The 27,849-nt window shown below is 33.0% G+C and overlaps 2 protein-coding genes across 7 annotated transcripts; both read left to right on the forward strand.

Moving 5' to 3' along the window:
* Positions 1-626: 626 nt before the first annotated feature.
* Positions 627-27,008, forward strand: Nmdmc (NAD-dependent methylenetetrahydrofolate dehydrogenase). Of its 6 annotated transcripts, none has more exons than XM_075290637.1 (3): positions 627-828; positions 25,843-26,627; positions 26,697-27,008. In XM_075290637.1, exons 1-3 carry the CDS (start codon positions 812-814, stop codon positions 26,822-26,824), a joined length of 930 nt encoding a protein of 309 aa, XP_075146752.1. In that variant the 5' UTR covers positions 627-811; the 3' UTR covers positions 26,825-27,008. The 6 variants fall into 6 exon arrangements, with proteins under 6 accessions (XP_075146752.1, XP_075146753.1, XP_075146756.1 ...); XM_075290638.1 differs by lacking the exon at positions 627-828 and adding an exon at positions 3,884-4,040; XM_075290641.1 differs by lacking the exon at positions 627-828 and adding an exon at positions 3,891-4,044.
* Rel (nuclear factor NF-kappa-B family member relish) lies at positions 16,350-20,834 on the forward strand. The gene is made up of 2 exons (XM_075290635.1): positions 16,350-17,750; positions 18,676-20,834. Exons 1-2 carry the CDS (start codon positions 16,833-16,835, stop codon positions 20,725-20,727), a joined length of 2,970 nt encoding a protein of 989 aa, XP_075146750.1. The 5' UTR covers positions 16,350-16,832; the 3' UTR covers positions 20,728-20,834.
* Positions 27,009-27,849: the final 841 nt, after the last annotated feature.

Below are 27,849 nucleotides of genomic sequence, written 5' to 3' on the forward strand. Positions count from 1 at the left end.
TAAACAGAGTACTCGTTTATCCAGGTCAGCTCCAAAAATATACAACACTGTCATCAGCTGTTTAAAACAATCACAGAAAAGAAGTGAAATCTTGCATTTTTAATGTATGAAATGCTCTTCGCGTTGAAATTTTCGTCGTTAGTTTATTAAAACAGCTCAATACAAAGCAGATAAATTGACTCAATAGATGCGCAGTTTCTTGTTCCTCTAGATTTCGACAAGACGTTACAGGAATAAGTTTGTTATCAATTATAAAAAGTAATCGCGAAAATAAAGTGGGTTTCAACTCGAAAACCGAACATAGTACCCACCTTATTATGCGATGATTTTTTTTGTTTTCTAATCTTTAAATTATTGATTAAAAATGCAGAAATAGAAAATTTTGAAAAACGAGAAAAATGATTTACATGAAAGTTTGGTATATGCCTCAAATGGAATTGCAAATGCTCCCTCTAGTGTTTATTGCGATGTACCATGTCGCGTAGTGTATGGAATATTCCCGCCATATTCAATATTTAGGTATTGATTAACTTACATCAATGTTACAATTATACATACAATTTTTGCAACCATTATCATCATTTTGCTCATATAAAAGCGAATGCAAACAAGATTGGCCGTTTAAAATAATTGCGAAGCATAAACAAAGTGGATTTGTCATAAAAAGAACGGATTTACAAATTCAAATATTATAGCATTTTATGACAAAACAGTTGTTTTAACCCAAACTAAACAAAGTGAAAATAACAAGTGCAAATAAATATAAATCGTTCTTTTTACCTATAGTAATTTATAAAAATATTTAAGCAAAATGCGTTTCATCACAAGGTAAGCTTGTGGTTTATTTTGTATGAATTTGATGCATATGGCTATGAAATACATATAAATTATATGAGTGATTTAAATTTTTAAAGTATAAATATTTCTCATAAAATTTAATAAAAATAAAAGAGATTAAAAAATATAGTGAAGAAAAATATAAACTCAATATTTGAAAATTACCAGAATATATAATAATAGTTATTATGTTTGGTAATAATATATGGTGTGAACAAAAAAGTTATATATAAAATACAATTTTCCAAATCGGTTATATATCCTCAAGGGAAATGTTTCGATCTTACCTATATCATGCAACTACTTTACCAATTAAAGTATTTGGTGATATTGTCAGAATAATGCAATGTGAAATTGAATAGGAAAAAAGGAAGAATGAATAATTAAATCGATTACATTCTGAAGTTTACCATTGTAATTTTTTTTAATTCATACGACGCTCATAGAAAAACTTCTGAAAAGCAAACAAACGTTAGCTCTTTTTAGATAGCAATTACAATTAGCAGCAAATGGTTTTAATTTTGTAAAAAAAAAATATTTTAATTTTCTAATTTATGATGTTGGTATGGTATGATACTGAATCATTATGATCGGATTTTTAAAGTGTCCGTTAACTTTTCATTGTCTCCATATTAATAAAGAGGAACTAAACGTTGTTTTTATACATCTCATGTTATAATTTTTCACCGTTTCCACTTTTTTCACTTCATTTTACTGTCTTGGCTTGTTTTGATACCGGTGTAAATAAAAACACATAAAATGTGAATGAACAATAAAACGAATTACTATTCACTACTGGTGTAACATCCATAGACATTATAATACATAGATTTTAAAAAAATGTATCAGTTCCAAAAATTAATTTTCTGACATTTCGTTTTGATTTTTTCGTAAAGAGTCAGTCCCAAACATTACAGCCTGTTTCTGTGTGTCGATCGTCTGAAATGGAAACAAACAGCTGAATTTATAACCAAAAATCAGCTGTTTTTATGCATTTCGGTCGATCGATAGTGCTCGTTCGACATGCAGAAACAGGCTGTTAATTTTCGTGCATTTGCTTTTGTGTTGTTCGTAAAGAGCAATGCTGCTCAATTAATTGACTCAATTAATTAAATTGGAAAACGAGAATTAGCGTACAAATCAGCCAATTTGCATTACAAAAAGTTGTGGATCTATAGAATTTTATACGTTTTTTCAATATTTAGTGTTTCATCAAAAGAACAAAGGAAAGAAAACAAATTAAAGCCAAATTAAAAAATCACTCAATTGCAGACTTTAAAGAGCCCTCTATGGTGTGCAGACAAACTACTGCGCTGTGAATTCACTTGAGGTGTCTATTCCTTAATTGGACTATGACCAATTAAAGACAAATTAAAAAAATCGCTCATTTTTCTGCAAATGAGTGATTTTTTAATTTGTTTTCGTTCCTTTGTTCTTTTGATGAAACACCAAATATTGTAAAAACATATAAAATTCTGTACATCCCCACCTTTTTTGTAATGCAAATTGAGTACGATGACTGCGCACTGCAAATAAACAAAATCATTGTGAATTGACATAACACGTCTATACATTTTCATGGTATATGATGCTTACATGCAAGATTAATTTAATTTGAATTGAAGAAAACAAGAGTTAATTTGAATTGAAGAAAACAAGAAGTCTGCCAAAAGATAATAATTAGTATGATCTGGTGAAAGACGATATAACAATCACAAGAATTAATTGCTATGTTCCAAAAAATAAAATGCAGCATTGTAAAATTAGATTTTTAAAATCCAAAGTTATTTGTAAAATAACTTCTGCTTATTATTATGTATGCGAGCCACTAGTTGCCTATGAATATGTAATCATATCGTGACATTTTGCGATGTTGCCAATACATTTCGATGAAATAAACGCGAAAAAGTTCCCAAATGGCTGTTTTTTCCTTCAAAATATATTGTCAACAATATCATTTTTCAACGCGAAACAATGATTGAGGGGAACTTTTTTCGCACCAACAAACAGAGTACCGGCCTTTATACATTAATGGTGTCAAAAATTAATATTTCAATTATTCTTGCCAATCGCATTAGTTAATTTTTGTCTGCTATTACTATTTTTTCGTCAACAATTCCAACCCTGTTTTATACATTAATGGTGTCAAAAAAAAATATTTCAATTATTCTTGCCAATCGTAACATATTTCCAGATTTCCTTGTTTTAACATTTTCCATTTGTTGAACAAACCTTCAATTCGAATTAAATGGATCAAATTAAAATGGATATTCAAAATAATAATTTATACATAAATGGTGTCACAAAATGGTCCTTATAATTGATGGTAAGAATTACTTTAAATATTCTTGCGAATCGTAACACATTTCCTCATATTTCGAAGCAAACATGGATAAATTTCCAGATTTCCTTTGTTTTACATTTCCCATTTGTTGAACAATGTTTCAAGTTCACTGACAATCAAAATGGCATTGTTGCGGCATTGTTTTTCTTTTTTTTTTTTTGTAATACCGAAAGTACCTTCCTTAATATGCCTTGATATACCCGTTACGGGGATGAAGATTTTGATTATATGCCTTACAAGACTTATCTCATTTTCGCATGTTTTTTTTTTAATTATCATTATGTGTATATGGAGCGTAATCATATTATTATTTATTGATCGTTCAGAAATGATGAAATACGTCAGATTTGTTTACATTACATTATGCTTGTGCTTCTGGTATGCTTTGGGCCCGCTTGGGGGTCTGCACAAGTCAGCCTTTTATATTCTTTCATAAAATAGAGCTTATCAAGATCTTGAATACATTGGCTTTTTCAAAACAAAATATTTATATATAATCCATAATATATTTGTTGTTGTTATGTACAAAAATTGCATTTATATTTTTGTGTATGATTGATGGGAACATTCCGTTATAAGTTTGATTGATAACACGAAATAAAGGGTATCTAAAGGTCGAGACTGCAGCATTTGTGAGTAATAATATTGCACGGAATTATTTATTAAATAAGCAAATAATTGTTACACTATTCACAATTTACAATTGTATTTGGATTTACATTTGCCACAAAACAAATGTTTCAAATAGTTTCATTCGTGCTTCAAATCAGATTTGTCTGGATTTCTGTGAACGTCTAACAAAAAAAAACATAATTTAGCCTTACTATCTTTTATTTCTGGAGTTGTTACCTAAAAGAAAGTAGGTAATATATTCATTTATGGTTTAATTTATTTTTATTCGTAAAAAATTGTAAGGTATGTATTAAAATGATAAATTCCAAAATATTTTATGAAAAACATTTTGTCAAAGGATCAGCTGACGGATCGATGGAATAACTTTTAGATGTGTATTAAATATAGGCGATACAATTTCTTTGAATATAAAAATTTTTCTATTTGACCGTGTATTTGTGTGTTTGTTCTCAATATACAGCGAAACCTCTCAGAAGTGGACTCCCACGGCCACCTAAAAAAAAATAAAAAATTTTAAATAAAATTTAAGGTTAATATTAAATTGATATTAGAACAAACGATTCTCGATAGCTGTCCACTTTTGAGAGGTTTTGCATTGATATCAGGCTAACATAAAAATAGTAAGCTACGAGGAGCCCGTCGTAAATAAGGAAAAAAACATTACTAATATTGTCGTTAGAATTGTTGTTGTGTCCTTAGAAACCAGTTTCATATAGTTATCACAGTAATTGTTGTTGACTAGCAACGAGACATTGTGTGATCGTTCGCCAATCAGGTGAATTCAGCAATGTCTTTAAAAATAGATTTCGATTTGTTGGTACATTAGTGTAGTAACAAATAGAAATCTAAAAATAAGATTAAGGGATTGTAAAGTTATACGAAAAGATGATGCACAGTGCGGGTGAAAAATGGTTAAATTTGGGAAAAATAATTCTCGTATGTAAATTTCATAAGAAATTAACATAAAAGAACCAAATTGAATCATCTCACCCGGCCAGATCTCGCTAAAGACTATGGAAATGTGTAGTGGCCAACACTGAAACATATATGTATAGTCAGGCTTGCGAGATGGGTATCTGGCATTTTCTTTTCAGTAACTTAATGATGTCAATTCCCTTAATCTTCCTGTCCAATAAGCTCGAATAAATATTGTAATAACTTCTAGTTTAAATGATTTGGACATTGAACCAGCCTGCATTGATATCAGGCTAACATAAAGATAGTAAGCTACGAGGAGCCCGTCGTAAATAAGGAAAAAAAACATTACTAATATTGTCGTTAGAATTGTTGTTGTGTCCTTAGAAACCAGTTTCATATAGTTATCACAGTAATTGTTGTTGACTAGAAACGAGATATTGTGTGATCGTTCGCCAATCAGGTGAATTCAGCAATGTCTTTAAAAATAGATTTCGATTTGTTGGTACATTAGTGTAGTAACAAATAGAAATCTAAAAATAAGATTAAGGGATTGTAAAGTTATACGAAAAGATGATGCACAGTGCGGGTGAAAAATGGTTAAATTTGGGAAAAATAATTCTCGTATGTAAATTTCATAAGAAATTAACATAAAAGAACCAAATTGAATCATCTCACCCGGCCAGATCTCGCTAAAGACTATGGAAATGTGTAGTGGCCAACACTGAAACATATATGTATAGTCAGGCTTGCGAGTTGGGTATCTGGCATTTTCTTTTCAGTAACTTAATGATGTCAATTCCCTTAATCTTCCTGTCCAATAAGCTCGAATAAATATTGTAATAACTTCTGGTTTTGCCAATTTTTAATATTCCGCAGTGCATTTCTATTCAAATATGAAGTTTAGGGGTTTTTATGCTTTTGATGATAAAACAACAGCTACATTGATAAGCAAGAATAATCCTTAGTGAAGAATTTAAAAAAAGTGGCGGTACTGGATGCAAATATAACTATAGCGATAGGCGAACACGTGCTGCCATATTAAAATCTATTCTAATTTTTTGGCGGAAAATGGAATAGTATTGCCATCGGTATCAATTTTTGAACTCACCATTTGGCCGACAAGGTTGTTTTATTTGTTCGTCGCTGAAAAATGTTTCGCCTATCGCTATGGTTTTATTTACACGCTTAACTTTACCTACCTGCCTACTGCCCACCGCAATGTTTATGTTTGCACAAAAACCTAGCTATAGGCCAAGTCACTAGCGCAAAAACAACAATATTTGTTAACCCTAGAAATTTCCTAGAAAGTAGTCTTGGGCAAAATCGTTCATCGTAGTGATTCGGACTCATCGTCCCTTTTGTACAATGCAATTGTCATCACTGTCATCTACTAAAGACAGACATGACATTGTTTGTTTACTTTGTGCACCAAAGTTCGTGGTCAAATGAAAGATACACAAAATATGGAATGAAAATAAAGAATGAAATGGAGAATTTAACCCTCCGATGAGTGACAGGTCTGAACATCACGGCCGTGTGAAAACGTCCCTACGGAAATCATGTTTTTTTCATATATTTTTTTTTTTGATTTTTATACCCACCACCATAGGATGGGGGGTATATTAACTTTGTCATTCCGTTTGTAACACATCGAAATATTGCTCTAAGACCCCATAAAGTATATATATTCTGGGTCGTGGTGAAATTCTGAGTCGATCAGAGCATGTCCGTCCGTCCGTCCGTCTGTTGAAATCACGCTAACTTCCGAACGAAACAAGCTATCGACTTGAAACTTGGCACAAGTAGTTGTTATTGATGTAGGTCGGATGGTATTGCAAATGGGTCATATCGGTCCACTTTTACGTATAGCCCCCATATAAACGGACCCCAAAATTTGGCTTGCGAGGCCTCTAAGAGAAGCAAATTTCATCCGATTCGGCTGAAATTTGGTACATGGTGTTAGTATATGGTCTCTAACAACCATGCAAAAATTGGTCCACATCGGTCCATAATTATATATAGCACCCATATGAACCGATCCCCCGATTTGGCTTGCGAGGCCCCTAAGAGAAGCAAATTTCATCCGATCCGGCTGCAATTTGGTACATGGTGTTAGTATATGGTTTTTAACAACCATGCAAAAATTGGTCCACATCGGTCCATAATTATATATAGCCCCATATATACCGATCCCCCGATTTTGCTTGCGAGGCCCCTAAGAGAAGCAAATTTCATCCGATCCGACTGAAATTTGGAACATGGTGTCAGTATATGGTCTCTAAGAACCATGCCAAAATTGGTCCACATCGGTCCATAATTATATATAGCCCCCATATAAACCGATCCCCCGATTCGGCTTGCGAGGCCTCTAAGAGAAGCAAATTTCATCCGATCCGGCTGAAATTTGGTACATGGTGTTAGTATATGGTCTCGAACAACCATGCAAAAATTGGTCCACATCGGTCCATAATTATATATAGCCCCCATATAAACCGATCCCCCGATTTGGCTTGCGAGGCCTCTAAGAGAAGCAAAATTCATCCGATCCGGCTGAAATTTGGTACGTGATGTTAGTATATGGTCTCTAATGGCCATGCAAAAATTAGTCCACATCGGTTCATAATTATATATAGCCCCCATATAAACCGATCACCAGATTTGACCTCCGGAACCTCTTGGAAGACCAAAATTCATCTGATTCAGTTGAAATTTGGTACGTGGTGTTAATATATGGCCTCAAACTCCCATGCAAAAATTGGTCGATATCGGTCCATAATTATATATAGGCCCCATATAAACCGATCCCCAGATTTGACCTCCAGAGCCCCTTGGAAGAGCAAAATTCTTCCCATTCGGTTGAAATTTGGTACGTGATGTTAGCATATGGTATCCAACAACCATGCGGGAATAAGAAGTTTTAAGATACCACAACCCAAGTAATTCGATTGTGGATGACAGTCTTTCGTAGAAGTTTCTACGCAATCCATGGTGGTGGGTACATAAGATTCGGCCTGGCCGAACTTGCGGCCGTATATACTTGTTTGTTTTTTTGTTTATAACTAAATTCTATATACAAAAATAATTTTTTCAATTTTTTTAATTTTTTTTTTTGCTTGAATTTTCTTAAGACTATTATAAAAAAATTTTAAAATCATTGTTGTTCAGCGCGTACTTCTTGTCCCCTGTCCTGTGCACAAGTGTTGCAGCGTTGTAAAAGTGTGCTATGTTCTCCGCAAACAGCGTTGCCGCAGCCGAAGCAGTATGCCCGCGTTTTCCGCTGCCGCCCGTACTCAGAATGGCAAAGCCTACATGACGGTCTACTAGCCGCAAACGACGGTACATTGCCTTCCATCGGTCTTGGTAATACCTAAAATGAAAAGAAAAATAAAAAACAAATAAATTCTATTATTGAATTTGAAGATGTTTTTCGTACCCTGACATCGAATGCTTCCATCGCATTGCGTATCCTTGGATATGAGGTTATATGGGCACGTTCTTCGATATTTGGTGTGGCCAATTGTTTCGTTAGCAGTAACAAGAACGACCGCCGTCTGTCACTCCTTTTTATGGGCTTCATTTCGTTGTAAATCGTAAAAGCAGCCAAAGCAGCGACGTCCAGCAAATTATAAAACATGGCCAACGGCCATCGTTGTGTTGCTCTTTTGCAGCTGTAAGTGCCTAGCATTTGATCCATGGTATCAACGGCGCATTTGTTGGCGTTGTAATCTAATATGGCATAGGGCTTCCGATTCTCGGTTTGCTCGTCAACGAGGCAGGTGTAGTGCATTGTGGAGAGCACGTTCACCACTTTATTTTTTTCGGCACGTATGAGCATAACGATATATCCCCCTCGTTGAACCCAAATAATGTACTATTGATGGTGCGCTTCGGGTTCTTCTTGAACTCCTGTGGAATGAATGTTTTGTTGTAGCGCACTGTACCAACATATGCGGTCTTCCTCCTCCTCAAACAAAATAGGCGCCAAGTCAAGAGTGGTAAAGAAATTATCCGTGTATATAGTACGGCCAGCATCTAAATATTTTTCCACAAGATCCAGCACTACGTTCTGTCCTTGGTTTATCTCCCGTTGTTGGTTTGGCAGTTTTCCAGAATATATCATTCCCTTCACAGGATAATAACTCTCTGAGTCGCATAACCACCATACTTTCAAACCATACTTAGCTGGCTTTGACGGAATATATTGTGTGAAGCGGGTGCGGCCTCTGTAAGGGAACAACTGCTCATCAACTGTTAGTGTTAGTTAGTCATGAGGTGTGTAAGCTGCTGCCAAGCTATGTTGCAACATTTCCCAAATGTCGTTAATAGCCTCAGTTTTGCTGTTGGTGAGTCGCTGTTGTCGAGTGTTTCCATTATCGAATCGAATAAATTGCTTTATACACATGAAGCGATCGTACGACAACGCAGCTTTGTATATTGGGCAACGCGTCGCGTCCCATAATTCCATAGCTGGTTCGTGGTTTGATCTTGTGAGTCCAGCATACAAAAGAACAGATACAAAGGCGTCAAACTCTTTCACTGTCACTGGCTTCCACTCCTTTGTCTTCGTGGGATTCGCCAAATTCCATGTAGCTGTAACCTCCCTGCCTTTACGATTTATTTCACGTAGCAGTAAGTGAGTTTAGGTCTTTGTGTTCAGAACAAGTAAATTATGTGTTGAAACAATAAAAAATTATAATGATGCCCAAAAACATTCATTTATTAGTGAAATTCAGTACAAGGTCCATACGGACCTATTCCCACGTCCGCGTACTATTCTCACTAAAACCTCAATAACTCCTAAAGTAATGATCCGATTGGCTTGATTTCTTTTCCAAAAGATGCGCAACAAAATACTCGTGGGTTGCATTGGCCGAAGTAGGAGTAATTTCAGTTTGAAAAGGCAAAAAGGTCCCTAGGGTCCTTCTCACTTATTGGAGGGTTAAGAAAGTAACTAAACTCAAATTTGCAATGACTGTATCCTAAAAGGATTTTTTTTTGTGTTTTGTGAAAACAAAAAACACCAATAATCCTATTAAATAGCACCTTGCCAATCAATGCTTTAATATACATACGCGCCAAAATGGACGAATAGCAAATATTTGCTATCAAACAAAAGTAAAAAAATCAAAATGCGATCCGAGGAACGATGGAGTGTAAATTGAAGATAAAAATAAATGACAAAAAGAACGATGGAACGATGAAAGCGAAAGAGATGGAACTAGTGACAATCGTCGCTTTTAGTGAACCGTTCATTAGAACTAGTTCGTTTCGGAACGACACAAGACTACTAGAAAGCTTATCCTACTGAAAGTCACGGATAAACTAAACATATGTCTGTGAGACGTATCATAGTTTGTAATCATGTGGACAAAATTTATGAATGTTTATTTTAAATTCAAAATTACCATCGTTGCAAATACTTTTCAACCTAAATTTGTTTGAATGATATCCCCACTTCAAATTGAAAGTCAAAGCCAAAATTCTATGAATTTTGTACTATTTATTAATTTTTTTCAAAATAAAATATATAATAATACACTCCACTACATAATACACTACAATACCAATTGAGTTAGAGAAACCCAATTTTAGAAATTACGTTACGTCTTCGTTCGCATTGACTTTCGTTTCGTTTTCGTTTAGATACCCCTTAGAGAAACCAAAATCAGCTGTTTTTCGTAGACTAGAATTCGGATAGCAGAAATAGGCTGTTAATAATAAAATAGTGTGCAAGTGATTTACGAAAAATTTCGTCACGCTTTCAACGATAGGTTGAGTGTATGTTATGAAACAGTCAAACGTCGTGCGTGTTCACGAAAAAGGTGTTTGTCGGTAAAATTTGTGGAAAATCACGCTGACAAAAATACTCACACTCTCAAGTTTAATCTCGATTACATGTGGCCACTTTTTGTCACACTCACGATCTTAATTATGCCCATGTATTAAATTAAGCAGACAGTTTTATGTTTGACATATGCCACATTGTCAAGATGCAGGTTTCAAATGTGATTCACAAATCTGAGTCAAGAAATTTTTAGGTAGTCACGAGAATTTTTCTGAATGCTGTAGTGGCATTCTGTATTTCTTCACGATAATCACATCGTTTACGTTGCCTACGAAAAAACGTGTTCGCACTAACGATTGGGTCATTCTGTAACTAATCTGTACCAACTGTTATTTAACCAAGATATGCCGACGGGCCGTTATAATCTATAGCACACCAACAAGTAGATTAGAAAATGTAAAGCACTGTAAACGCAGAAACCTGAATATAACAGGTGTACTACATGTAGTACGGTCGGCATATCTGGGTTAAGACGCGTTGCGCTTGGCAACCCTGCTACGAAAAACGGTGCAATGACAAAAACAGTTTGCAAAATTGGAAATTGTTTGCAAATTTAAAAGAACAACGAAAAGCCAGAAGAGAAAAATGGTCCATATTCTGAATCTATATGAAATTGCCTTTAATCTAATATCATTTAAGGCAGTTCAGCTCGACAAAATTCTTAGAACCTTCGGATTTTTAAAATATTGCAGAAAACTCTTTTTGTAATAGAGAAGGGATCTATTTTTTCCTATTAAAGGTAACCTTACATAATTAAAGACCCTATTTTGCATGAACGAAACTTTCTGCTGATAACGTCAATTCATTAGAGAATATAAACAAACAAAAACCCTTCATTGTTTACTTAACGATGTAATTATTGTTATCTGCACAGAAAACAACATAGCTGATTTTAAACGATTGTAACTGTTGTTTAAAACGTCTACCAAATAGCTTGTTTGTTATTTTTATTGTTATACCTTCATAACGATGCGATTCATCGTTAAAATTTAATACAGAATTCCACTACTGCTGGTATAGAACTCTTTGAAAATTACTATTGCATGCCAATAAAGCAATATTGCCATGCATTTCTTATAGCAGAAAATGTAAATAATCGGTATCGTTGTTCTAAAGAAAATTCTGTACGCATTTCTCATGGGTAGAGGAAATGTCACTAGAGGTACATACAAGATCACGACAATTTCTTGTCACGTGTGTAGCTGCATAATGAGTACTCAAGAAATACAGTAAAGAAACCTACTACACGTAAACAATGGAATTGACTGTAGTCAAGTGTTTGCATGACCTTACCTGTTTTAGTGAGCAATGGCAACAACTGATCATTTTGGATAAAATCAACGATCTCCTTCCAGATTTAGTTGTAAACCAGATTATTTAATTGAAGACCACTGGAAAGTGCAGGCGTTAGCTAGTGGTTATTTTAAAGGCAAAACCACGTTGGTGAACAGTGTAATTTCAAATTATATCTTTTTCTCTGCAAGGTATTTAAAAAAACAGTGTATTGTAAATATGTAATCCAGAAACTATTGACAATTTATTGTGTTTATTGGTATCATGTGTTCTCTTTTTGCGCTCCAGCTAATAAACAAAAACTATATATTGGTCGCTCTTTTATCTAAATTACTTGAAAGCTCTTTTCAATCTCATTGGTTTTGTTGTTGTAAAGTGGTATGCTTGCCGGGGGGTGTTAGTGCATTGAGTCAACTAAAAGTGTTCGGGTCATTGCTTAAGAGCAATGAATAATATTCGAATATTCTTAAAAATAAACATATTTGGACAAAATATAAGATGCATTTCAAATCAAATTGGCCGTCATAGATTTGGCAATAAAAGGTTTGTGAACCCATTAACCAATCGACTCAAGTGTGTAAGAGTAAATAGAGAGAGTAACAGTGTAAGCATGTGGTTGTGTGTGCCCATAGCCTGTGGATATATCTAAGAGCCGGTGAAAAAATAATGACGGTTTCAAATAGTACACTGGTACAGAAAAAAGCCGGGTTAAATAAATGACGGCGTCACTGACAACATTAGCACCGTTCGCATCCCCAATAGATTGTAATAATTGTCAGAATATCGATCAATTAAAATCATGTCATTCATGATAAAAATAATTCCCAGGTAGTTGCAGTATTACAAATAAAAATAAACAACAAAATCCAAGTGCATCCAGATGTCAGTTACAAATTCAATGTTTGTAAACAAATATATATATATATATATATATATATATATATATATATATATATATATATATATATATATATATATATATATATATATATATATATATACATATATATATATATATATATATATATATATATATATATATATATATATATATATATATATATATATATATATATATATATATATATATATATATATATATATATATATATATATATATATAAGCAACCTACTATTATTCGAACACAAACATTAATATCCAATTTTTTATATCCGAAACGAAGGCTTTCGTTACCCAAAACCCAACATACCCAATATCCAAAACAGTTATTGACAATTCCCAATAAACACAAGTGTTTGAAAAATACTAAAAAGCAATAATTTTTCAAACATTTTTTCAAAGGATTAGGGTAATATTCAGGTTGAGAAATTGTTGAGAAAATCGCGTTCTCAACAAAAAACAGACATTACCCTCAACAGTAAAATTCAACACAATAGCAATAATCTCTCAATTGTAATACTCAAATTGAAGTGCATCGCTACTCAATAATTTCTCAAACAGTTTTCAATGTGAGACAAATTAAAAATTAACATTGCTGCGAATATTTTCTAACCACAATTTGCATGAAAGTCAATCCCAGTTCTAACTGAAAGTCAACACTAAATTTCTAGGGATTTTGTACATTTTATTAATTTTTTTCGTTAAAAATATAATATCAAAAATAACATAAATAATATATAAAAATATTAATATAATACCCATCAAAACATAATTATCTTTTTAAACGTATTAATAACTAAAACTATCAATACAACTTTAAATGTCTTAAACATTTTTACATGTATAATTCGATTTCCTCCATAATGTTGGTGTCACACTATTAATTATTTATTAATTAATATGCTGCCAATTTTAAATAATTACTATCGAGGAACTTGCTGGCCTGCGTGTTAGAATAGATTCCATCAAGAGGAATTCACAAAATATCAAACTGAGGACGGAATGTAAATTGATGTAATGCATATTTTCATCCAGAAGTTCTTGATATATTAATTGTTGCACATTGGTTTAATTGGTTGCACTTTGCAAGTCTTCTGGAATCTTTTCTTTGTTGTTTCCTTCATCATTTTTTCACCGGTCAACATCTTCCAAGAATATAACACCCAATGATTTTAGTTTTCTGCAAAAATAACGAGTTTTGTGCTTTTCATTATGTTTTCATTTCACTTTTTATGTTGACTTACCAATTATAGTAAGCGTTTTGGAGTAATTTCAGTCTTATGTCAAAAATATTTCAATTTTTTGTATTTCTTCCAACTTACCAAGTACTTCGTGGCACAAAATGTATTGAAAACCACAAAATTCGATTTCCTCAATAACGTTGGTGTCACACAATTGTTGTAAAACTCATTAAAATTCGGACAATTTGCAAGGAACTTGATGACCAGAGAGTTAAAATAAATGTCCATCAATTTCAATTCACAAAATAACAAATTAAACCGATGATGCGATGTAAATTAAACTATCGATGTCATGCGAATTATCATCCAGTAGTTGATGATATGGGAAAGCATAAATACCAAGTTTAATTCGTTGCACTTTGATTTATGGAAACTTTTTTTCTTTTCGATAAGCCACCATCATTTTGTCATTGGTCAACCTCTTAATGTTTCCAAGAATGCAGCATCCAAATATTTTAGTTTTCTGCAATGAGATTTAAATTTAGTGACTTCTCTAAAGTGTTGATTTAATTTTTCATATTGACTTACCAATTATTATAAACTATTTGAAGCAGTTCTAGTTAATTGTCCAATTAAATTAACTTTTTTCAACGGTCAGCTTTTTAATGTTTTCAAGAACGTAGAATCGATAATTTTAGTTTTCGGCAAAGAGATATATATTTAGTGTCTTCCTTAAAGTTTCATTTCATTTTTTTATTTTCACTTACCTATTATTAGAAACTATTTGGAGTAAAATCAGTTTTTTGTCTAAAATTTTCCAAGTTTTTTATTTCTTCCAATTGACCACGAACTTCGTTGCACAAACAAGTATTGAAAACCACAGTGTTTTTTCGTTGCATTTTAGGGTAGTGTTTTGTCAAAGTTTTCTCATATTATCTTCAACACCTTTTTAAAGATTTCGTCAACATTTTGCCAAATTGGATGTAATTCTCAAACAATTTGAAGATGTATTGAAGATGAGCTGTTTCAAGTCGAGTTGAATTTATGTTGAACATTTTATTTACCCTCAAACTGAAAAGTTGTTGCATTTGAAAAACGCTCATCCGGTGTTTATTGGGTTGTCTGAGAGTGTGAAAAGAGTTTGTTATGTGAACATAACAATGTTTAAAACTTTCGAATTTTTGTTTAAACAATGTAAACACCGATATTTGAAATATCTTTAAGACATTTGAAATATCGCGAGATTTCGAGCATTGTGTGAACGTAGTATTAAAGTTGGAAATATGTTCGGTTTCCTAGTGCAAAAATAAAAAAAAGTTCACCAATGTGGTATCACAATGTACTGAATAGTCTAAGTGAGCTAACCTAGTGCAAAAATATATACGACGTCGATAATATTATTATCAAATTATGAATAGAAAAAATTTCGTTTCAAAATTGATTGTAAAAAAAAGTAACTGCGAAAGAAGTTGGTTTCCATCTTGGAAACTCAACAAAGCACCATATGATAGAGTTTAGAGAAACTGAAATCAGTTCTTGTTTCACTATGGGACACAAAAATTAAAAGTGCAAAATAAGAATAACAAAACGTCTATCCCTTGCAAAACCTAACATAAATTAGAGGAAATGGTCCACAGCATCAACTGAATAGGTTTTCATTCTTTAAACAACAAAAAAAGTTATCGTGATTTGTTTTTTATTTTCACATGATACTTAAGGTGGGTATCATAGCTGAACAAGAAAGTTAAATCATGGGCTCATATGATTACATTTTTTTTTATTTCGACAAAATTTTAAGATGTCAAAATCATATGTCTATGGTGGTTGCAGCTCTCCAAATGACACTGCATAGCAAATGATTAAAAACCAAATTATATGGGAAAGTACGTGAACATACCTATTTTACTTTATAGTAATATAAAATTGTAGTTTTTCGAATCGATTTAAAATAGAAGCTTTATAGATACAGATAATAGTTCGTTATAAATTCAGCTGTTTGTTTCCATTCAGTCAATCGATACTATCGATTCGATAGAGCTCGATTGACATTCAAAAACAGACTGTTATTCAAATAAATGAAAATAAAATAAAAATGCTTGTCTATAATACGCTTGCATTGATAGGTTTAAATATTTTTTTTTACTTTTCTGTTCACTTTAGCAAAGATGAAAAATGTAATTGGTGAACATACCTATTTTCCTTGATCACAATTTAAAAAATTCAGAGTTGGTATTTTTGGAATCCATTTAATATAGAAGCTTTCGAAATGCTCGCACAGTATGTTCTTGTAGTTACAAATACTTATGCAAAAGTCAAAACAGGTTTTTATATTGACTATACTGACGTAATAAAAAAAGCTTGACGTTCTCTCGATGTGCGATATTATTCATGAAGAAATTGGTTTATTATTCTCACATTGTCTGTTAACCGCAACAGATTGTACGTTAAAGGTTGCACGGAATGTTTAAAATAAAAGTCGACAGAAAGCTTTGTACAAATTTCTTTGAACATCATTCGTGTGTGAATCACTAAACACAGACATATGATTTATTTTTTTTTTCTCGGCCGTTTATTCGCGTGTCAAATAGTTTGCTCTTGAACGGGGAAGAACCATTTTTATTTTCAACGAATGATTAAGATAAGCGATTTACTACGATTTGAACACAAACATTGAGACAGCCATCGATAATTGTCTTGAAGCCAGAGAAGAGTTTTTCAATATTACGATATTAAAAGGTGTTTTGTAAAGAAGTAAATAAATTACGCAGCAGATTTGATAACTAAATAAAATTTCAAAGGAAATTTTTAACAAATAAGTGTAACCAGTGCATTTTATACGTCACTGACGACTATCGGAGAATTAACAAAAAAGAAGAAACGATGTTGCCACGTTATTTTCAATCGCCTGTTGACAAGGACATTGTCGACATGGATACTCAAGAGAGGATTCGTTATATTAGCGAATCGTCAATGTCTGGCACCAGTGGTTATTCGACAACATCACCAGGACCCAGTAACTCACCAAATTCTACGGGATATTCTCCAGTACATTCACCGGAATCTGCAGCACTCCAGGCTGATTTCTCAAATTTGGCCATACCACCAGCAACACAGCACGCATATCAGGAACAAAATTCATCAACAGCACAATACTTGCAACTTCAAAATGTGCCAATAAATCAGACATATGTCACAAACAACGACAACAATAATTTGACGGTCAATTACAGTTTTGGCAATTTGGAAACAAACGTAACAGCACCAATGCCAATAAATTATCAAAATAATTACACACATTCACCATCCTACATGGCGGTAAAGCCGGAATATACAGCAGAAATACGTATTACAGAGCAACCAGTTGAAAAATTCCGATTTCGTTATAAATCGGAAATGCATGGAACACATGGTTCGCTCAATGGAGCCAATTCACATCGCAATACCAAAAGTTTCCCTGAAATCCAACTTTGCGGTTATACTGGCGATGCTGTTGTCCGTTGCAGTTTATTCCAAACAAATCGCAATAGTCCTCATAGCCATCAACTTGTTGTGCGAAAAGATGACCATGACAAATGCGATCCGCATGAAGTTAAAGTATCACAGGCTACGGGCTATTTTGCAGAATTTAAGAATATGGGTATCATACATACGGCAAAAAAATTCATAATCGAAGAGTTACTGAAGAAGAAACGTTCGCGAAAGCAGTTTGAACTGGGGCGACGTGAGTTGACAACAAAGGAAGAACAGGAGCTATTCAAAGAAGCGGAGAAAGAAGCAAAGGACATGAATCTTAACCAGGTAACGATATTGTAAAAAGCCAGAGTATCAGCATAATTAGGTGGATTTGCAATTGATTGTTTTTTAGCTTAAGGTGGGTATTAAGTTCAAGTTTAGCCGCTAGAACCAAAATTAAATCAGTTAAAACATTATAAAATTGTACCTATTTGATGCAAATTTTATAAAAAACTTGATGGGGGATATGCCAATGCAACTTTTCACAAAGTTTATATTATATTTAATGGATTATTAGAGAATAAGTAATGGTGAAAAACGGCGATTTTAGCGTCTAAACTCGATCTTAATATTCACCTTTTAAGGTGTAGTCAAAAATAAAGGTTTCACCAATCAGTATATTGCTTCAGTGAATTTCGATTTGCTAATGATTAGGGACCGATTCCGTAGGACATCCTACACTTGTAAGCGAGGTTTTCCATTTCTCACAAATCGTCTTTTGATCTCTTATTAATTTTAAAAAGTAGAATTCAAATATGGAATAAGTACACATCTTGACATTTACAAAATGCAACTTTTACAATTTAATTTAATAGTTGAGTTAGCAGTACGCAACTTTCGAAATTTTTTCGTTTGTTGTATTCTCTAAACCAAAACATTACATGTCTTGTCATGAAATTTTTCCATGATTTAAAAATTTCAATTAAATTTCTTATCGGTAAGAACTATTTATAAAAATTTCGCATTATACATTATTGTGGTTCAGAAAACAGGGATTGAGTTAAATTTTGCGTTTTTGCGAATTAGTAAACCAGAACGTCTAAGATCGACTTTAGAAGAATACGGATGTAAATGTGTTTGGTATCGTTACGAAATATTAAGTTGTCAATTGCAAATGTATCTTGGAATGCTAGTTTAGATATTAAAAAAACAATATAATTTTAATTTGCTTCAGATCATATTTTAAATGTTATTATTTTCTACACATTAGGTTCGTTTGTGCTTTGAAGCATTTCATGTTGAAAACAACGAATATACACCAATTGCTGAACCGGTTTATTCGAATCCCATCAACAATCGAAAATCGGCACAAACTGGAGATTTGCGAATAACAAGACTCAGCATAGCAACGGGCAGTGTAACTGGCGGTGAGGACCTTATTCTGCTCGTGGAAAAAGTTAGCAAAAAAAATATTAAAGTGAGATTTTATGAAATGAAAGACGACGAATTATTGTGGGAATCATATGCGAGCTTTCGGGAATCGGATGTTCATCATCAATATGCTATTGTTTGTCGTACACCTGCGTATAAAGACAAAGATATTGACAAACCTGTAGAAGTATTCATAGAATTGGTAAGACCGTCTGATGATGAACGTAGTGACCCTCCAGTATCATTCCGTTATAAACCCAGAGATGCTATAATATCTCGGAAGAGACGTCGCACTTGTTCAACAATGTCCGTTAGTAGTGGAAGTAATTCTGGTTCCTTAAGTTCCGGTGAAATACCAAAAACTATACAGGAACAGCAACAATCAGGTAGCCTTCAATTTACATCGAAGAATTTATCCGAAGAAATCGAACGCTTAATTAATAGTCCAAACTTCAAACAGAAATGTAGAGAATTTTCTGAAGAACGTATGTGTAATTATAGCGACATTTTAAAATATATTGGAGATGAAACCAGTCCTATGGATGACGGCACATTATTTGGTACAATTGAGAAGGATGGGGCGGCTACAAACACTTCGAAAGATTCGAAGTCTTTGTTACACTACAAAAAATTGATGATTAGCAAAAAGTTGATGGACACAGCAAAGCACGATGAAACATCCAATAAGCTTATGCAGATATTTAATAAGATATATTTAAATGTACAAACCAATCCCTCTCAACGACAAAAAGGGGCAAACGAAATCATAAAACTTTTCAATGAATACTCAGATTCGTATGGGGAGTCGCTAATGCATGAATTGGTCGCTAATGACAAAAGTAAAAATGCAATGCGTCTGTGCCAAATAATAAAATTCTTCGAGTTAGGAGAATTATTCAATACAACACTAAATAATGACAATCAAACGGTATTGCATTATGCCTGCCTGCACGATCGCTCGGAATACATTAGGCCACTCTTACAATTGGGATGTAACCCCAATGCTCAAGACAAAAAAGGTAATACTGCTTTACATATAGCGGTGCATGAAGGACATATGGCATGTTTGGAATGCATTCTAAAATCTGATAAGAATTTTGATTTGAATGTTCTTAACGATGACGGGTTTACACCTCTACACTTGGCTATACGAGCGAATAAGGATGAAATGGCTTCAAAGATCATCTTGGACAAAGACAAAAGCGTAGCTGGAGTTCCTAATTCAAAAGATGGCAATAATGCATTGCATATTGTCATACAACAACAAAATTTCGATATGGTCAAACTGATATTAGAAAATCAATCTTCTAACATATTGCATTCGCTGAATACGGCACGACATACACCTCTCGATGTTGCGAGACAATTGGCCACAACAAATAAAACTTCGGGAAAAATATGGAGTTTACTTCAAACATATAGCGGAAACACCAATGTGGTCCCATTCAGTGATGTAGAAGACAGTAATTCAGCAAGACTTGTCATAAAAGAAGAAGAGCAATCATCTTCCTCTGCCGAGGATGCTGATGATGATAGCAGTTTAGAGCCTATGGTAAATATACCACCTAATGAGGCCAGATTTTTAAGTGATAGCAACGAATTTGTTATGGATATAGAAATTAAGACAGAAGACAAAACTGAAAAGTTATTCACTGCAACAGAATTGGAAAACGCCCTTGAAGACTCGAACATATTTTCAAAATTGTGTGAAGCCTTAAATACAAATCAATTATGGAAAAATGAGATACAAATACCAACGTTTTACATTAATAATCCGGAGACAATGCTAAAATATATTAAGCGTAATATAGAGAGTATAGATTGTCATTCATTTGCGCTGACATTACAAAAAATTGATAAAAATTTATTAAGTCTAATAAAGAAACGCTAGGGGAGAATACCGGTACTGCTTTTGTATATGTATAATAACATAAGAAATATTATTGTATTAAAAGTAAGACGAAATAAATGTATCTATATGCCAAAAAAAAGCAAAAACTTATGATTTCGATTGCCTCTACTTAGATCTTAAAAGATTCAAAACATTTTCAAGTTAACATTTATTAATAGAAAAGGAGCAGAATTTTTAATTTCTACTTATTAAGAATCTGTTTCCTGCCCTTTTTAACATCCTTCTATGTTTCTATGCTAAAAACAGTATACCACGGGTTTTGGAAAGCTGGTTTTTTCAATGGCCAAATTGAAATCCAATTTAAACTTTTAATTGAATTAATCTACCACTACTCGCAGCGAAACTATAAACCACTCGTCTGAGAAAAGCGTATATTACAGTGTTGGAAATGGGTAATTCATCTGTAAATTTGGCAGGTGTCACATGATCTTCGTTTAAATTAATAAAATGCGTGTCCAATGATGCTAGTCCAATATCCCGTTTTCAACGTTTACATGTGGGAAAGATGTCTAGAAGGCAAAAGAATCTAACGTTTCGAAATATTTTCAAGTACCAAAAATAGTTTTTTTTTTTTTATTCCTGCGTTTAATATCCTTAAAAGCTTTTAAATGCAATCACCAAAAATTGTATTTGTTGCTACGCCTTAATTTGAGAAATGTTATCTATAATTACTTTTTAACATGTTTTAGTGTAATCTAATTTAACATAAAGGTGGGTACTAAGTTCGAGTTTAGCCGCTAAAATCGCTAAAGTGAAAACTAAATCAGTAAGAAAAAGGAATAAAATTATACACATTTGTTGCAAATTTTTTTATAACTTGATGGGCAAAAGCCCAAAGCAAATTTTCACAGAGTTTGTATTCCTTAAAATGGATTATTAAAGAAAAGTAATCATGAAAAAATTACGATTTTAGCGGCTAAACTCGAACTTAATACCCACCTTAAGAGTTAAATAAATATTTTCCATGCATCATTTCCTTGCGAAATAAGCATTTTACATTCGGTAAATCCCCTACAAATGTAAATCCCCATTATTGGCTCTGTGTTGTTGTTTTCTTCTACAGCAACTAAAATTGCAATACATATAAATAACACAGTCGATGTGAGGCGGCGGCAATTTGATTCATTTTTTCTGTGAATTCCCTTTAGTTGTGAGCTTTGTAGAATTTCTGTTTAAAAAGCCTAAAGATGCATAGCAAATATGTTTCGTATACAAAAATATACATGTATGTATGTGTGTACTCCAGTATATTGAAATAATTGTGGTTTTCCATGGGGAATCACACAGAACATGTGGAGGCATTATGGCCTATAAGTATGGATGTACGTAATAGCAAAAGCAACAATAAAATATATGCAACACGTATGCACTGTTACAACAACAACAAGATATATATGCACTGAAATTAATGACTGGAAACAAAGAGTTAAGGTTAGTATTAAGTTCGAGTTTAGCCGCTAAAATCGGGTAAACTCGAACTTAATATCCACCTTAAAGGTGAGTACTATGTTCGGGTTTTATACAAAACACTAAAAGTACAAAAATATGTATGAAGACGATTATATTTTGATCAAGTCTTACCAAATAATGGAAGGAAAAGATCCAAGGAATTGATTGCAAATAATTTTATATTTCTATATTAATTAATTAAAAAAAGTAACCGTGAAAACAAGCTAGTTTTCAGCTTGAAAACTGAACATGGTACTCAGCTTAAGAAAAAGGCTAGAATTATATGTACATATTTGTTGCAAATTTTATTATAACTTGATGGGGAATAGCCCAAAGCAATTCTTCATAAAGTTTATATTCTTTAAAATAGATTATTAAGAAAAAGTAATGGTGAAAAAATGGTGATTTTAGCGGCTAAAGGTGGGTATTAAGTTCGAGTTTAGCCGCTAAATAGAAGGACATTCGAAAAAGACACCAAATTCTATTTTCCCACATAGTTTCGATTTATTTCAATAAAAATGCTTTTCGATGTTATTTGAATATTTCTCGATGTTATTTGAAAGTAGAGACTTTCATCTAAATAAGCTATATATATTGTCCATATTGGTGAGGTCTACAATACATTTTTATAAACTTCTTTAACAATAAACGAAAAATACGAAAATTTGGGACAATTTTTGTACTGTATGTTTCTAGTAAATGGACATTTATTCAAAAACTATAGCTGATATTTTTACGGGTTCTTTTTTGTATTTTTTCTCATACTTTGAAAGATATTATAGGCCAAATAGCGTTTATTTTCGTAAGGTCGTTTGGTCACAATTCAAGAATCAAGTTTTCAGAACAAGCTCATATAGCTCTTGAAGTAATTGAGGTAGGTTTTCAAAATGACAATTTTTGTTCTACATGCTGTTAGTACAAGTAAAAAAAGAAGAAAAATAAAAGTTTTTATCATTAGGTTTATTTCGGTAGTGAAAGGGTTAATAATCCATTTTAAGGAATACAAACTTTGTGAAAATTTACTTTGGGCTTTTCCCCATCAAGTTATAATAAAATTTGCAACAAATACGTATGATTTCATGCATTTTTCTTACTGATTTAGTTTTCACTTTAGCGATTTTAGCGGCTAAACTCGAACTTAATACCCACCTTAAAATCGTCATTTTTTCACGATTACTTTTCTTTAATAATCCATTTTAAGGAATACAAACTTTGTGAAAATTTGCTTTGGGCTATTTTCCATCAAGTCATAATGAAATCTGCAACAAATATGTATAATTTTATGGCTTTTTTTACTGATTTTGTTTTCACTTTAGTGAAAAAATGACGATTTTAGCGGCTAAACTCGAACTTAATACTCACCTTTAATTTGGGAAATATATTGCTTTATTGTGTTCCTAGCTGGCAATGTTTGTTATTTCAGCAGAGTGACTGTTTTTCTGTTTTAGCATATTTTTGTACTGTGTCTACTAACAAATTTCTTTAGATGTGCTTTTGCGACTACAAAAACTTAACTGATGTGTTGAAAATTAAACCTGAATATCAAAATATTTTTTTCAACATTTTTGATAAAGACGCCAATCTAATTAAATTTTTAATTATGTTTAGTTATGTTTAGTTAAGTTAAGCATTTAATTTCTTAACATATTTTTTACAACGTATGATTCATTTTCATGCCATGAACAATAATAAGGGTAGTGGAAAATAAAATTATTCTCAGTCATAACCCTACGGAAAATTGATACAAATTGCCACTGATCGACCTTTCACAGGATTGGTACCGATTTATTAATGTACAAACATATTATTAAATATGTGGATATACACATTTAGAAAAATACAATTACAGTGGAACACGGTTATAACGAATTCGCAGGACAGGGATTCGTACTAAAGAATCGTACGAAAGAAAACATTTTTTCAGTCAAATACATTTGAAATTCAGTTTTGAAGTTCAAAGTCGACGGTTTTTGCAGATATTAAAAATGTTTGAATCGAGTCTAATTTTAATTGAAGATTATTAAACTCGTAGTCTTAAAGTCGAATTTCGATTAGAAAAATCATATTATGTATGAATGAATCTTTATTGATAAATTCGTTTCTATAGCTCACAAAATTAATAAATAAATCTATAACTTTGTTCTTAATCAATTGAAGATTTTACGACTGTGACAAAAGTCTTCAGTCGAAAAAGCATATTATACACCGTCTTCTTAATATTACTGTTTTTATACCCTCCACCAAAGGATAGGGGTATATTAACTTTGTCATTCCGTTTGTAACACATCGAAATATTGCTCTAAGACCCCATAAAGTATATATATTCTGGGTCGTGGTGAAATTCTGAGTCGATCTGAGCATGTCCGTCTGTTGAAATCACGCTAACTTCCGAACGAAACAAGCTATCGACTTGAAACTTGGCACAAGAAGTTGTTATTGATGTAGGTCGGATGGGCCATATCGGTCCACTTTTACGTATAGCCCCCATATAAACGGACCCCCAAATTTGGCTTGCGATAGCTCTAAGAGACGCAAATTTCATCCGATCCGGTTGAAATTTGGTACGTGGTGTTAGTATACGGTCTCTAAAAACCATGCCAAAATTGGTCCATATCGGTCCACTTACGTATAGCCCCCATATAAACGGGCCGCCAAATTTGGCTTGCGATTGCTCTAATAGAAGCAAATTTCATCCGATCCGGCTGAAATTTGGTACATGATGTTAGCATATGGTCTCCAACAACCATGCAAAAATTGGTCCACATCTGTCCATAATTATATATAGCCCCCATATAAACCGATCCCCCGATTTGGCTTGCGGAGCCTCTAAGAGAAGCAAATTTTATCCGATCCCGCTGAAATTTGGTACATGGTGTTGGTATATGTTCCCTAATGATCATGCAAAAATTGGTCCACATCGACCCATAATTATATATAGCCCCCATATAAGCCGATCTCCAGATTTGACCTCCGGAGCTCCGGAAAATTTGCAACGTGGAGTTAGTATAACGCCGCTAATAACCATGCCAAAATTGATCCATATCGGTCTATAGTTATATATAGCCGATCCCCAATCACACAAAAATTGGTCCATATCGGTTCATAATCATGGTTGCCACTCGAGCCAAAAATAATCTACCAAAATTTTATTTTTATAGAAAACATTGTCAAAATGTTATTTCTATAGAAAATTTTGTCAAAATTTTATTTCTATAGAAAATTTTTTCCAAATTTTATTTCTATAGAAAATTTTGTCAAAATTTTACTTCTATAGAAAATGTTGTCAAAATTTTATTTTGTCAAAATGTTATTTCTATAGAAACTTTAAACTTAATTATATACGTATTTAATCGGCCCTTTTGTAGTTTAATATATTAGGTATATATTAAGTTGTTAGGAAGTTTTATGATACCTTGCCATCGGCTTCAGTAGACGTTTCTACGCAATCCATGGTGGAGGGTACATAAGCTTCGGCCTGGCCGAACTTACGGCCGTATATACTTGTTTCTAATTCATTTCAGATTTTAGTCTTTTCAGATAAGGTTTTCTCAAACAATACAAATTCAATAGTTAATTTTATATTATTGATTTATATTATATTCAACTTATGTGTAAATTTCTATTTTATTATTTTCTCCAATCTAGTATGGCTCAAGTTATAGATGGCAAAGCTGTAGCTGCCGAAATACGTGCCGAAATCCGCAAAGATATAGAAAAGTATGTGGAAAATGGTAATCGGAAACCACACTTAACCGCTATAATTGTGGGTGATGATGTGGCCAGTCAAACCTATGTACAAATGAAAATGAACGCTGCCAAAGATGTTGGTATTACCAGCGAAACTAAGCGCTTGCCAGCCGATGCTACAGAAAAAGAGCTGCTAGATCTAATTGAGAGTTTAAATAATAACAAGAATGTCGATGGCATATTAGTACAATTGCCCGTTCCGGACCACATGAACGAGCGTAAAATATGTAATGCTGTGATATGTGAAAAGGATGTGGATGGTTTCAATGTCTTCAATGTGGGAAGAATGTGCTTGGATATGAAATCAATGATCCCAGCCACGCCGTTAGGCGTTATAGAACTCTTAAAACGTGCCGGCATTGATACTTTCGGCAAAAATGCTGTAGTGGTGGGACGTTCGAAAAATGTTAGTATGCCTATAGCAATGTTAATGCATGCAGATGGACGCAATGAGACGAATGCCATGGATGCTACCGTAACGATATGTCATCGTTTTACACCGCCAAAAGAACTGGCAAAATTCTGTTCCATGGCTGATATTATTATAACAGCCACTGGTGTTCCAGGTTTGATTACAAAGGATATGGTAAAGCCTGGTGCTTGTGTCATCGATGTTGGTATAACACGTATTACAGATCCAAATACAGGAAAAACTAAACTGGTGGGAGATGTTGATTACGAGGGTAAGAGGAAACATTTTAGAGTCGAATAAAAATTGAACTACATATATATTTTTTATTCAACCATTTCAGAAGTTCGACAAGTGGCTGGTTATATTACACCAGTTCCCGGCGGTGTCGGTCCCATGACAGTTGCCATGTTAATGCACAATACTTTTACGGCAGCACAAAACTTGGCGGCTGCTTCCAAAAAGACCTAGTAATTATAATCATATTGCCCGAAATCGATATGACTAGTATTTCAATTTTTGACATGTTATTATATTAAAACTATAAACATATTGCTAAATATGTGCACTTTATCTCATTTCATTAACAAAAATGCATTTGTTTAATTAATTATCTCATGAAATAAACATATAATATTATTGTAAAAACAAAAAATTCAAAGTCTTTGCTATTTTATCAAGACTTTGTTATGTTAATAAGTACACTCATAAAAAAAGTCTGCTAAAAACAGCAGCCGAAGTCTGCTGTTATATTTTTGTACTTCAGGGCCTAATGAACAACAATTTATAAAATTTTTAGGTTATAAATTTTTCCGCAAAGCATATTTAAGAACCAAAAGTAGTTTTTGGTATATTTTTGCACTGTAATATACTTACAAGCTCCTAAATACGATCAGCAAACATTTTGTTTGCTATTATGTCTCAATTCGATAAATATTCAGATTTTTGGTCAAATACTATAGATGTTCATAAAATATTGTTTTAATGATATTAGGATAGCTCCTAAGTTGACATTTTTATTTGTTTTAGCCAAAATAAAACATGTTTTAGTGTAATCGAGCTTAAAAAATAGCAGGAAATGTTTGCTATTTCAGCAAACAGTGACTGCTGTCCGTTTTTCAGCAGACTTTCTGCTGTTTTAGCAGACTTTTCTGCTGTCCCTACTAACAAATTTCTTTGGGTGTAACATTATACAGTGCCGAAACGAAAAAGGTTGCGTAAGTTTTTGTAAATTGCATGTTAAGAAAAATTTGGAAAGGTCGACTTTTGGGTTTTCGTCATTTTCAACTGTGGACTGTGGACTTTTCATTTTGTAGGGCTGCGGTTAAACATACATATCCCTTACGAGTATTTATTAAAATAAATGATGTTAACAGCAAACACTGACAATTTTATTAGTTTATTGTATTGCTAAATTCTATTAGTTTATTTAAGTTTGCTGAAATTTTCTGCTGATTCGAAATTATAAATTCTTTCCGGACTATCTGATAATAGGT

Source organism: Haematobia irritans, chromosome 1 (assembly GCF_050003625.1).
Source record: "Haematobia irritans isolate KBUSLIRL chromosome 1, ASM5000362v1, whole genome shotgun sequence".
Taxonomy (NCBI): domain Eukaryota; kingdom Metazoa; phylum Arthropoda; class Insecta; order Diptera; family Muscidae; genus Haematobia; species Haematobia irritans.

Excerpts from the sequence above, each read along its gene's own strand:
- Nmdmc (XM_075290636.1), top strand. The coding sequence starts at position 12,316 with ATGAATAATATTCGAATATTCTTAAAAATAAACATATTTGGACAAAAT. Across the intron at positions 12,414-25,842 it reads CATAGATTTGGCAATAAAAG|TATGGCTCAAGTTATAGATG; the intron begins GTTTGTGAACCC and ends TCTCCAATCTAG. Across the intron at positions 26,628-26,696 it reads GGGAGATGTTGATTACGAGG|AAGTTCGACAAGTGGCTGGT; the intron begins GTAAGAGGAAAC and ends CAACCATTTCAG.
- Rel (XM_075290635.1), top strand. The coding sequence starts at position 16,833 with ATGTTGCCACGTTATTTTCAATCGCCTGTTGACAAGGACATTGTCGAC. Across the intron at positions 17,751-18,675 it reads AGGACATGAATCTTAACCAG|GTTCGTTTGTGCTTTGAAGC; the intron begins GTAACGATATTG and ends TCTACACATTAG.